Source organism: Aplosporella prunicola (assembly GCF_010093885.1).
Source record: "Aplosporella prunicola CBS 121167 unplaced genomic scaffold K452scaffold_86, whole genome shotgun sequence".
Lineage (NCBI taxonomy): Eukaryota > Fungi > Ascomycota > Dothideomycetes > Botryosphaeriales > Aplosporellaceae > Aplosporella > Aplosporella prunicola.
Window position 1 is genome coordinate 1 of NW_022983614.1, and position 11,884 is coordinate 11,884.

The 11,884-nt window shown below is 55.1% G+C and overlaps 5 protein-coding genes across 5 annotated transcripts; 1 reads left to right on the forward strand and 4 right to left on the reverse strand.

The window, feature by feature from the left end:
- Positions 1-1,212: 1,212 nt before the first annotated feature.
- K452DRAFT_166085 (uncharacterized protein) lies at positions 1,213-1,774 on the reverse strand. Its single transcript, XM_033535728.1, has one exon. It carries the CDS (start codon positions 1,662-1,664, stop codon positions 1,293-1,295), a length of 372 nt encoding a protein of 123 aa, XP_033391391.1. The 5' UTR covers positions 1,665-1,774; the 3' UTR covers positions 1,213-1,292.
- K452DRAFT_166084 (uncharacterized protein) lies at positions 1,775-2,217 on the forward strand. The gene has a single exon (XM_033535727.1). It carries the CDS (start codon positions 1,886-1,888, stop codon positions 2,183-2,185), a length of 300 nt encoding a protein of 99 aa, XP_033391392.1. The 5' UTR covers positions 1,775-1,885; the 3' UTR covers positions 2,186-2,217.
- Positions 2,218-2,891, reverse strand: K452DRAFT_166083 (uncharacterized protein). The gene has a single exon (XM_033535726.1). The coding sequence runs from the start codon at positions 2,626-2,628 to the stop codon at positions 2,251-2,253; it is 378 nt and encodes a 125-aa protein (XP_033391393.1). The 5' UTR covers positions 2,629-2,891; the 3' UTR covers positions 2,218-2,250.
- K452DRAFT_166082 (uncharacterized protein) lies at positions 2,892-3,877 on the reverse strand. The gene has a single exon (XM_033535725.1). The coding sequence runs from the start codon at positions 3,672-3,674 to the stop codon at positions 3,156-3,158; it is 519 nt and encodes a 172-aa protein (XP_033391394.1). The 5' UTR covers positions 3,675-3,877; the 3' UTR covers positions 2,892-3,155.
- A 980-nt stretch (positions 3,878-4,857) lies between these two features.
- K452DRAFT_313793 (uncharacterized protein) lies at positions 4,858-5,247 on the reverse strand (the record flags this gene model as incomplete). Its single annotated transcript, XM_033543696.1, has 1 exon — positions 4,858-5,247. The coding sequence occupies one exon, from the start codon at positions 5,245-5,247 to the stop codon at positions 4,858-4,860; it is 390 nt and encodes a 129-aa protein (XP_033391395.1).
- Positions 5,248-11,884: the final 6,637 nt, after the last annotated feature.

The following is an 11,884-nucleotide window of genomic DNA, read 5'->3' on the forward strand; positions in this document are numbered from 1 at the left end:
ATTGTTTAGCAAGTCGCCGTTGCAAAGCAGGTCGAACCGTGCGACGGCGGGCTCGGAGCGACGACCGCGCGAGCCGTCGCTGGCCGGTCGCAAAAAAAAAAAAAAGGGCCTGGTCTGGGTCCGAGTGTGGAGTCAGAGCTTGGCACGAACCAAATTGAGACGGCTTTTCCCCATCTCTTGGCCCAGCTGGCAGTGCCGGGTGGGTCTGGCTCTCTCGGTAGAGTTTTCATGCGCAAGATGCCGGTGAATAGGGGTCAGCTGCCCATTAGACGAGTAGGGGAAAAAAAAAGACACCTCAGCTTTGGTGTGCCCATGTGTCCGGTAGTGGGGATGAGGATGAGGAGAGAGAGCTGACGCACGAGGGAGGAAATCCTATGAAACCCACTTTCATCGTGCCAACAACCATCACTTGCAGATCCGCGACGATCGTGACTTACTATTCCCCACGCGTCTACGTCGCCGACCCAAAGTACGAGTACGATGCAAATAGTAATGCATTACAAAGAAAAAGACAGGGCGAAACAATGCGCGGTCGCACGAAGCCGAGGCTCTGCTTCTGCCTGCTGCCTGTTGCTTCAAACCAGGCGCCTCGCAGCTTTTGCTCATTTCTGCACATTTCCTCGTTCGGCGTCGCCGCCGCCTCGTATTGAGATCTGAGATCTCGTCGAGCCACCCGCTCGCCTCGGGCACCAATTCCCACGGACCCCCGGCCGCGATCAGCAGGATCTACAAACCCCCCCAACAAGCTCGCTGTCAAGATTCAAGCCGGCGGCAGCAGCACGCCAGCAAACGTCGCCGCAACGGGCAGCCACCAATGCAATCGCACGACGAGCCGCCGACTAAAGTCCGACCGGGCGGTGATGCACGCACGGGTGATGATGATCATGATGACCACGCACGCACGCTGACGAGGATGCCGAGGCATGGAGCGGAAGGACACACAAGTTTCGATATTGTTTGTATTGACCGAATCGCGTCAAGACGGAGATTGCGCCCTTCTCGCTCCGTTTCGCATGCGCTGCCTCTTCCGGCCGCTGCGGCCTGTGCCCAATCACGCAGCTCGTTCTCGCTTCATCACATCTTGGGAGGTGGAGTCTCGGCACCCCGAGCATCCGCACCCGTGCAGCCGTGACGCGCATCCTCGCTTCGCCCAAAGTAGCAACCACCGCCCCAAAACGTGAGCTTCCCAATCTCCCCATCTCCATACCAAGCCGTGAAAAGCCTCTCCCACGGCCAAGCTCACATCGGCTCCGAGCCACTCCCGCTACTAAACGTCGCCACACCTACACCGATCACGTCCACACACACCGCCCGCCTCCACCGCCACCACTACCACGTCCACCGCACGCAAGCAATAAACTCTCCACCGCCACGGAGACGCCGGACGCCCAGACAGCCGCTGCGCCCTTCCCCTGTCTGCCTGCTTCTCTGAGACGGGGGTGGTGGCTGCCTGCATAACTGCAGGCCCCGGCCGTCCACGCCTTCCGCTCCGCCAGAGGTTGTCGTCGTGAGCCCTTGGGCGGACCCGCCGTGCCGGGACGCCTGAGGCGCGCGGGTGTGCGTGCGTGCCACGTGTGGTGGCGCTCCGATGGGGCGGCGGTGCAGATTCCGGTGCTGCCGTGCTGGATGCCTGTCGTCTTTCTCAAAAGGCGTGTGGGGCTCATCTCGGTAAGGCGGGGTTTGCGGCTGATGTCAGAGCGAGGAACGGAGTTTGTGAAGAAAGAGAGGGGTTGCGTGGTTTGGGTGATTGGTCAAGCGCAACCGCGCACCGGTGAGGGAATGAGCGTGCCGAGGATAATGATGATGATGATTATGATTATGGCCGACGAAACGACTCGAGCCCGGCGGAGAGCGCGTGGCCTTGGCTGCTTGTCATGGGACACGCATGCTTACTCCAGGTATCTGCCTCTTTTACTCTCTATCTCATTTCCTCTCTCCCTGTTTTTCTTGTCTCCCTGCCCAATCCTCTGACGGACAACACACATGCTCACTTACCCACCTGCGCAGCCTCGCATCCCCAACAGCTCCCAATCCACCACCACCGCCTCGCCACATCACCGAGCCCTCATCCTCTTCCCCTCTCTCACCTCAGAAGAAGACAGAACAAGAACAAACCCGTAACCCACAATCCCATCCATTCGCGCCTCCCGTATCAGTGACTCACTCCAAATCACTCACTCACTGAACACACCGCTCCCATCCATCCACTCAACCGCTACATCTTCTCCACCCAGCACCAAGTCCGTCCGCCTACTGACACCAGTCAGTCACCAGGCAGCCTATCGCGGCACGCGCGCCCCGCCACGCCACCCGGGTGCTTGGCCGCCGCCTTGCCGCCGCGCTTGGCGCTGCCACCCACCGCCCCATCGCTTCGTCTCTGGTCATCTCGCCTCGTCCCATGCTCGTCTCATCGGTCTCATCCTGAGAGAAGACCCCACTTCGCGGCGCGCGCGGCGGGGTGTGCTGCTGGAGGTCCCGCTGGGAGGGGTCCTTTGAGGCGTCATATGTCTCAGCTGTGAGGTCGGATGCTGCCCTGGGAGCGGTGGGCTGTTGGGACGTTGCTGCTGCTGCTGCTGCTGCTGCTGCGGCGGCGGCGGCGGCGGTGGCAGTGGATACGAATGACCGCATCGGTGATGATGCTGTCAGTGTCAAGTGTGGACGAGTGCAGACGGACGACAGACGGCGCTGCGTGCGTGCGTGCGTGCGTGCGCGCGGCTTGCTTGCCCCATTGGCTCCCGCTGCTATGCCACCCGCTGCTGCAAAGCACGGTGGAGATGTAGGCACGTAGGCTGGTACACGCACCGCTGCTAATTATGCGCAATAGGCACGTCCACATACACCATACGTATGTACCAAGACAGCAACCTACGCGCGTAGCCCCCTCATCCACTCATCCATACGTCCGTACCATGCGCACTTAATGCTCGATAACACTAGCTACAATAGCAAATAAGTAAGCAGACCTACCCACCCCTAAATGTGTCGTGCATGGCCCCATCCTACCTATTGTACGCTTCCCGCCCGCTTGCGTGCCTGCCTGTCTATAGCATACGCCCCCCGTCCTTAGCACCGCGCCGCTGCTGCACCGCACCCGCCGCTCCGGTCTCCTGGCGCCGTACGTAGATACTCACTCGCAGGCCCGCCGCGTCAGCTAGCTAGCGCAGCGACGGCGCCGGGAGCCGGGTCGGGCCTTGCGGGCGCTGCATGAAGGAGGAAGAGTGGCGCGGCGCCGCGCGGCGTCGGCGTGGGTACGTGGATGGGCGGGCACATCCGGGCGCGTGGGAGCTGGTGCTGGGGCTGGAGCTGGGGGTGGAGTTGCGGGTGTGGAGCCGTGAGGGTTGGTTTGCCGTTGCTGCTTGCTTGGTTGCGTTTTGTGGTTTGTGCGGTTGGTGCGTGGTTGGATGGTGAGGGCAGGTGGGGGATTGTGCGTGCTGTTGCGCGGGAAGAGGACGGATTGGGTAGGTGCTGCTTTGGGTTGGTTTGGTGATCGGTGGTTGTTGTGGGAGGATTGGGTGGTGATGGAGAGGCGCGAGGGAAGTAGGTAGGTTGAGGGTGAGGTTGAGGCAGGAGAGATAGAGTCTACTACCCTCGTCGAAATGCGAATTGGTAGGTACAGAGATGCATAGGTGAGTACATACACTCCTACCCTTCGACAGTAGCAGCAGCATCATCATCAACTTCAGCAACGCCGCGCAACGCAACGCTTCCGTCCTACCACACGACGCACCAAACGCCTATCAACACCGCCCATCTCGCCCCCGCAAACCAAGCAAACCAGACCAGGCCAAGCCAACCCCATCCCTCACCCTCGCCCTCACCTCGCGCTCGCGCTTCGCCAAACACCGAGCCCGCTCTCCCCCATCATCAGCCTGCCGCACCATCAAACGCACACACCATCCCCGGGTACGTCCCTCGCCATCCCATCGCGTCAATCGCATCAGCGCATCGCAGCGTATACCACGCCGGGCTAGTCGACGCCCCTCCCGCTGTCCGACTCATCTCATCTCATCTGTCTACGCACCTAGCTAGGCATCTCGCTAGCTCATCTCCCAGAATAGCACAGCAGAGCAGAGCTAAAACGCTACACTACGCTAGGCCCCGTCCCGCGCGTACGGGCTCCATACGCCACGCAACGTAGTGACGGGTTTCCGCGCGCGCTCGAGCGCCGTCTCTGGGTATGTACGCCTCCCGGCTCCTTCTTCCTTTCTCCCCTTCTCCCCGCTCCTCGCCCCCTGCCTGCGCCGCGCTGCTGCTGTGCGTGTGCGTGTGCGCCGTAGTAGGTAGGTGTGTGTGTGTGTACTGCAGAGCACTGCTGTAGCGTACGGCACGCCCCCTCCCCCTCCTCCCTCCCTACCCACGCCGCGCCTCGCCGCACCGCACCGCGCCGTTGCTGCGCCGCACCAAGCGAGCTTGCCGCGCACATGGCTCATCACCCAGCCCACGCGCCGCTGGGCTTCGCGCCCTCACTCGCCGATTGGACCGTCCGCTCACGCCTTTGATTAGCTCTCTAGCTCCATAACCCGTTGGCTCGCAAGCTTATTACCTCCCCTAGCCCGCTAGCTCATTCGCACCCTCCTTAGCTCGTTGGCTCGCTCGCGCGCTCATTCGCAAGCTCGTTCGCTCGCGAGCTCACTCACCTCGGCATCCCTGCCCCATCCGGGCACGTCACTCGCTCGTATTGGGCGAGTCCCGCCGTGGGGCCCGTGGCGTGGGGGCCGACCTGCCAACCGACCCGCTGACCGGGCGGGCGGCGCGGGGGCCGAGCGTCTTTTTGGTGGAGCTTTGCCTGGCCTTGCTTGCTTGCTTGGAAGGGGAGGGGGGATTTGTGGGTTTGGTGCGGTTTGGTTCCGCGCTGCTCTATCTCTCTTTGTTTTGAGGGTAGGGGTGCGTGATGAGGGTTTGATGGGCGTGATAATGCGGCACGTGCGGCGCGTGCGGCGCGGTGGAATTGGGATTGGGCTTGCGCGTGCGCTCTGAGAAGGGCAGATGAGGGGGGAGGGAGGGAGCTAGGTAGGGGGAGGGAAGCTGGATGGCGAGTCTGCGCTGCACGGGGGCAGTAACAGACAGGCAGGCAGGCAGGTAGGCGGCATCACGGCGCGGTGACGGCGCGCGCGCGCGTGCGTGTGCGAGCGAGCGAATGAGTGAATTATCAGCAGTAGCAACCAGCAGCCCCAGCAGCTCCAGCTTGCGCGCAAGCGGAGCAGGCCAGGCCAGACCAGCGAGCAAGAGGGCCGCTCGCCGGCCCATCCGGCCGTCGTGCAATGCGACGACCAGCCAGCCAGCCAGCCAGGCCGACAAAAATAATGTAGCGAGAGCAACAACAGCAGCAGCAGTATTTTGTGACCAGTAGTAGTAGTAGCAGCAGCCTGCAGTAATACACAGGCGGCGTTGTTCTCTCGATCGCTGCAGTAGCCCAGTCCAGAGCAGACTGGCTCGATGGGGCTGCGGACTGGTCCAGACCGCGGTGGTGCATCAGCAGCATCTCAGCAGCAAGGCTATTTTTAGCCGTAACGAGGACGAGGGGGGGTTGTGCGCGCGTGAAGAGAGGGCCCGGCGCGGCGTGTTGGTGGCGGCGCGCAGGCGGGCGTTTAATGGCTGCGGAGGGCTTACGGCGCGCTCGTGGAGCTTGGCCTGCGGGCTGCGATTGCGAGCTGCTTGTTGGGGCTTCCTGTCCTTGTTGTTGCTGCTGCTGCTGCTGCTGCTGCGCGCGGAATTGGTTGGGCTGGGCTGGGCTGGGCGCGCTGTTGGTGAGGGGGTGCGTGGACGGGCAGCGAGTAGTGAGTGAAGGAGTGAGGCGTGCGATTGTTTGCCTGATTGCTTGGGGATGGTGCTTGTGTGTCAGTCTATTTTTCGTTGTCTTTCTTGATGGTTGGTTGGGTGCTTGGCTGGATTCGTGGATAGATCATGGCTGGATATGTCTCTCGCTTTGCCTGGTCCTTGCCCTGGTTCTTGTCCTCCTCTTGTCCTAGGTAGGCTGCTACGACGTCGTGTGCCCGGCCGTGGCAAGACATGGCATGCCTGCTGGCTGGCCAGATCTCGGGCTGACGGGCGGACAGCCTGGCGCCGTCGATCATCCTCCCAGCGCGCAGGTAAGTAGGCAGGCCGTGGCGCGCTGGCTGGACGCCTTGTGCCCGGCGCCTGTGTCATACTTCTGTGCTAGGCGGAGCGGAGGCGGAGGCGTGCGAGGGGCTGGAGCGGCTCTCTGACTCCTTGGCTGTGCCGCATCTGGTCTCTTCCTCTGGCTTCTTCCTCGTGATGGAGAGCGCGCGCGCGCACATGTCTATGTATAGGCATGATCGGCTTGGAGTGAGGCTGGATCCTCGCTTGGGTGAAGAGGGAGGTTTGCTCCGTTGCTTGGCTGTGCGTTTGCGGGTTCGTATTTCCGGCTCGCGCACTGGGTAAGCGGTTGTGCGATGCGGGGTGGTGTGGTAAGTGTGGCTTCCGAATTGCAATGCTGTTTCTTGTTGAGGAAAGAAGGTCCGGAGATGTATTGGGGGCTGTGAGAAGAGGTGAGTGGCAGGTGATTTGTTGAGTGTTGTTTCTGCTGGAGGGACGAGCCGGGTGTCTTTCGAGGTCTCGTTACGCTGGGGAGACGGCTTGCAGCATCAGGAAAAAGGAAAGAAGAAGAAGAGAGACAGATGATGATGAATCGTGACGCTTTGAAGCCGGTAAGTTCAGCCTCTGGTTTTGGTATACACTGTCGCCCAAGTTTTCATTGTTCCTTGTTTCCACTGCGATCGGCTTGCCGCAGGTTAGTAGATGAGGTGAGTGGACCAGCGTTCACTGAACGCATAGAGGGTTTTCTTAGCAGCTTTGTGGTAAACTCCATTACTCTTTTCTTCTCTTCTTTTTCTTCTTTCATTGGGTTTTGTGTTGTTTGCCATGGTCTCTTGTCTTTTCCTGGCAGTTTGTTTGCCCATTTCACCCTTTCCTTGATTCGACGAAGAAAGCAAGACAAGTTAATCATAGACCTTTGACGATTGAAGGAAGGCAGTTCGTTTTATCCGGAGTAGCCGCTGTGGGCGTTGAATGCCGCATCATGAGTGTGGTGGTGCGCCAGCTCGTCATCACATGCATGTCTATGCGTGGTGTTGAAGAGAAGAAGCCCGTCGTTGCATGTTGTTGTACTCGTCTGTCTTTACTTTTTCGCACGTCGTCTTCTCTGCCTCGGTGGCCGGTGCGGGGTGCGGGGTGCTGGGGTGCGTGATTTTCCTATCCTTGCTGCATTCTGCGTCTTTCCATCTATCGTCACTGGTCCTTCTCTGATGTTACATCGTTACACGAGCGGTATACTCGACATGTCTGAAGAAAATCGAAGCCATGGAACGATGGGCTGATACCGCGAAAAAGACAAGTATGAAAAGGAATGGAGATTATGTTCTCTAAAATCCAGTATTGCGAGGACATGAAATGCTCATGATGCGTTTTATCTCATAAGTACATTACCGTCTAAGTCTTAATCAATATCCGTTTACCTCATAAATTCACCTTATTCAATAATCCCTTGTGCCAGGACTATCAGCTTTGAAGGAGTTAGTCAGTGACTTGCCTACGGAGTAAAATCTTCAGCCAGCGTCCCGACAAGCCCCCTGATGCATATCCGGGCTTTGTATTGCTGAAAAAGGATATCAGTGCAATCGACATGCACTGACTGATATGTATTGCACCTAAACTGCTTGTGTATATTCACTGTACGCAACTTGCGATAGGCTATTAGTTTATTCTGAACTGTTTCGTGCTCTTTAGCTTGATGCCCATGCATCATCACCAGCACATCACCACCCCGAAAGTCTGCGCGCACCGCTTTGAGATTACAATCCACTAACAATTCACATATATCTTCCTTACATGGCGATACACAAGACATTTGCTATTCCTACCAGTATCCTGGAAGCACAATTAGTCACTATAAAAATGGACTAGAATGGTCCAATGACCCCTGTCCTGCCAGCGAACACGCTTTCACGAGCGGTAAGATCTGGGCTGCCATCCTCAAGGACAAGAGGCTACTGTGGGTGGTATAGCGAAGGATAGAGAGGGCTACTCTATCACTGAAGCATCAAGCAATACTGTTTCAGCCAATTACTGTACATTATTACCAGCCCCACCGGATGATGATCGACTTTTTTAATAAATGATAAACAATGTCATCATCGCAGTCACTGAAGTCTAAAGCCACACCACTTCCTGATCGGAGCCTGGCCTCGACTTCCTCGCGTTAATAGCAATTATGGCGGCAGCCCCGTTGGAAGTTTGATTTATGGGACAGAGAATAGGGATGAAGGCAAAGATGTGAAGGAGGTGGAGCTACAACAAGGATTACAGGATGAGTTGAAAGCTTTGTGGGACAAACTATAATAGTTTATACTGCACGCCCAATTAGTCGAGCTTGAGATGTCAAAATATGGCCGAGCATATTTAATAGCCGCACTACACTGAAGCCGCGTTCAGACACACTATAAGCACCATTTTCGAGATCAAGAGCTCCTGCACCTTTGCGCCATTGAATTTGTGCCATTTAAACAAGAAGGCAAATATGGGGCGGCGGTGCGACTGCCGGAACTTAAGTGACTGTTGTAATAATCTAAACAGTTCGCAATGTACCAAGTAATTTCAACCCCTCTAAGCGATCAACGATGGGGAAAGACGCGAAGACGATACTGACTTGGTTGTACTTCATCAATGCTTTGAAAAAACAGGCAGTCCCAGATATCAGTGGCATCTTGGATCGAGCGTTGGAGAGAAAGTCTGGAATAATAAGAGACAGTGTCCCGATATTAAGCCTAGAAAATCTCTTTCTCCCTTGCCATACCTTAAACCCACTAGACGAAACTCACCTCTTGAAGATATGCTCGGCCATGCATACAAAACAGTGCTCAATGGGTAACTTCAACTAGCAATGTACTTTCATATTCCCACCCATGATTATTAAACCAAGGTCTGCGGCGATACTCACAAGTAAAATTCCTCTCCAGCGCTAAGGTTGACAGACTCAAATCTAACATTGTCCTTTGGCCTGAAATTAAGCTAGCCATGGGCCATGGTCCGGCTACTTAAAACTGGCGTCAGCTGGCTCTTTGGCAGTCTCAAGTCGTCCAAAGCTGGGCTAGCTCTGATAAGAAAAAACAACCAGGTTATTTTCACATTCTGTTGGCGGAGGGATAGTAGCACGAACGTCTTGATGATTTGGCAGTTAAAAAAGAAAGAGGTTAAGTTAGATTCCTTCGTGTCTGCCTGTCTGGATGCTATGTTTTGCTGGTACTTGATAACGTTGTTTCTTAGTGGTGCTAGGAACCACACAGAAAACATATTGATTATCACCATCATAAACTCAGCTTTTTGGTTTGGTTACCGGGGACACTGGAAAGTTCGAAGATACTGGTCGTTTCCAATGAGTAGAGGGCATAGTTTATTAAGAGCGGCCACAGTTCAGCAGTATTGGCCACAGGTCTTGATACGTGACGTCTGAAGATATGATCTCAAGCTTTGCACGCATTTTCTCTGCGCTAGTGGTTTATGTGGAAAGGAATGGATAACTGAATCTTAGGAGTAGCTGTTGTGATAAGGACAATTCTAGATTTACCGCCACATGACAGACGAGGTATTTTAGTCATGTGAGCGATTGGTTCACCAGATTAGCATATAGTGTTCACTTTCGGCAGGCAGTTAGATCTTAAGGCCAGAGAATACGCATTGCCAACGCAACCTCCACATCACAATTGACGCTGTGGCCTGCTCGATATTGGCATCTCCGCGAGCACCAGACAGCAGCGTCATGTTCTATGTTTGTGAGCGGATTTGCTTCTCCTCTCCCTCTCCTTTCCTTCATCCAGGGCCTTCGTCCGAGAAAGATGCACCCGCACTTGTGAGGCTCCATGCGACAGCGCGCATATCCAACGTCAGTGTCAACACGGGCCATGCCCAATCACCACATCCACAGAAAACGCTCATGTCGGCCGAGTCCTACATTGGCCGCTTCATACGCATTCCATGCGACCGCTGCGGCACTTCCCTTTCTGCTTTTGTGCCCAGGAGGGCGTCGGCGAGAAGGCCTTCGCCAAGTACAGCCCCTCGGTCGGGATAATGGATCATGCATAAGATGGTGTATGCTTCGCACCGCGCTATTCTGCGCGCTGAGCCTTTTTTGTACCAGGCCATGCCCAGTATTGTGAAGCTGTGTGCGCATCTCCGCCATATTCAACCGATGTGGGGAAAACGGATCCCTACTGCACAGAAGAATTTCTCAAAGCCGAAGAAGGGTGTTTGTCTCAGAGGCTATGGCCATATTGGAGTATAAGAGTGACTTTGTGGCTGACCCTGTGAGATACCAGCGAGTTACGGCGGACAAGATCACAAGGTCAAAGAAGGGAAGACAACCAAACTGGGCAAAGATATTCTGTCCTTTTCGAAGAGCATTATCAGCAATGAACGCTAATACCCAGCATCTTCAAGCAATAATGTTGTTGACCAAATAGTATCCCTCCAAACCGGTCGCCTAGGAACCTCAGTAAGCTATTTCTAATCAGGTGTGCCTTGTGCGCAAGGGACCGACATATGTAATGCAAGCGTGTTTTATCGTTGACTTCTTAAGGACCCCCAATAATCATCCGGTCTGCCCAGCACATTGAAAGCCTTCGAAGTTTGATGCACTTGTAAATAAAAGACAGATGTACCGATCACCGGACACGAAGCAATGTGCCCAGGTCGTTCACCCTTCGTGTTGATAAGATGAAAGATGATGATGCCAGCCTGGATGCCTGGTTGCCTTGTACTGAGTTCACGCTATAAATGCGAGGGAGCTGGCAGTTTAGAACTTCTTAACAAAAGCAACAATTTCGCCCGCTTCCGTATATGGCCTTCACCATGACCTTTTCAGAAATTGGCTTCTGGATTCATTTTTCGCCTTGAGGATCTAATCAACGTGTTTAGCGTTAAGCTTTTGGACTCCCCAACCAATGAAGACCATTTGCTGGTGTACTCATGGGCCTCTAGTCTTTGAAGGCTTATTGTGCTTCTAGGAGAGATGCCAGTAGCTGATCTTGTGAAACATAAGCAATAAAAAACAATTGGGACTGATACCTCGTGCCCCGCTCCTTCCACATAAGCATGTCTCTCGAGATATTGTATTAAGTGTCCAATATCCGCATATCTGTACCATGTGATGCTCCCAGAAGGACAGTCTCAGCTTGATTTCCCTCCTTGGTACGATTCCGAAGGAGCCCGAAAGACATCCACTTGCCAAGACACTCCTGTCTGTACAATTATACTGAGCCTAGCGTAGATCGCCAGCTGAATGCCGGCTTTAAAACTGGATGTATGGTCAGGACTGACATAAGTCGCCGTCATGTCTGTCGAGGATGGCTGCTGTGTCAATGTGGCACAGTCCCGAACGGAATGGTATTAGCCTTCATCCACTGTCTACCGGGACCAGCTTGATGACAGAATCCACGCTCGTCACACAGTAAAGGCTCTCTATTTCTTTTGCCCAGGATAAACGGTGTTTGAGCGCATCCGGATGACCGTGTGCATCAGCCGCGATATAAACCCTAGGCTAAATGGAAAACCGTGCTAATGGGTCCCGAAATACGATGTAGGAACAACATAATCGGTTGTAAATTAATTTGTACAATAATGCACTGTTGGAGACGACTAAACTTCGGGCAAGCTTTCGAGGCAAGGTGGTAAGGTGCCGGCCGGGTTTGCCGGGTTTTTGTGGAAGTTCCGGAGGTTGTTGGGTCGAAAGAAGGCTTGGACATCTATCCACCAAGCCCAGTGATTGCCAGTGTTTGTTGTCTTTCATAGCACATATCTTTCGGATGCGGAGCGGCGGCGCCCGAGCATCGCCAACAGCACTAATACGAGTGAGAATAGAGCCATGACCAAT

Coding starts and splice junctions, on each gene's coding strand:
- K452DRAFT_166085 (XM_033535728.1), bottom strand. CDS start 1,664: ATGAGCCCCACACGCCTTTTGAGAAAGACGACAGGCATCCAGCACGGC.
- K452DRAFT_166083 (XM_033535726.1), bottom strand. CDS start 2,628: ATGCGGTCATTCGTATCCACTGCCACCGCCGCCGCCGCCGCCGCAGCA.
- K452DRAFT_166082 (XM_033535725.1), bottom strand. CDS start 3,674: ATGATGATGCTGCTGCTACTGTCGAAGGGTAGGAGTGTATGTACTCAC.
- K452DRAFT_166084 (XM_033535727.1), top strand. CDS start 1,886: ATGCTTACTCCAGGTATCTGCCTCTTTTACTCTCTATCTCATTTCCTC.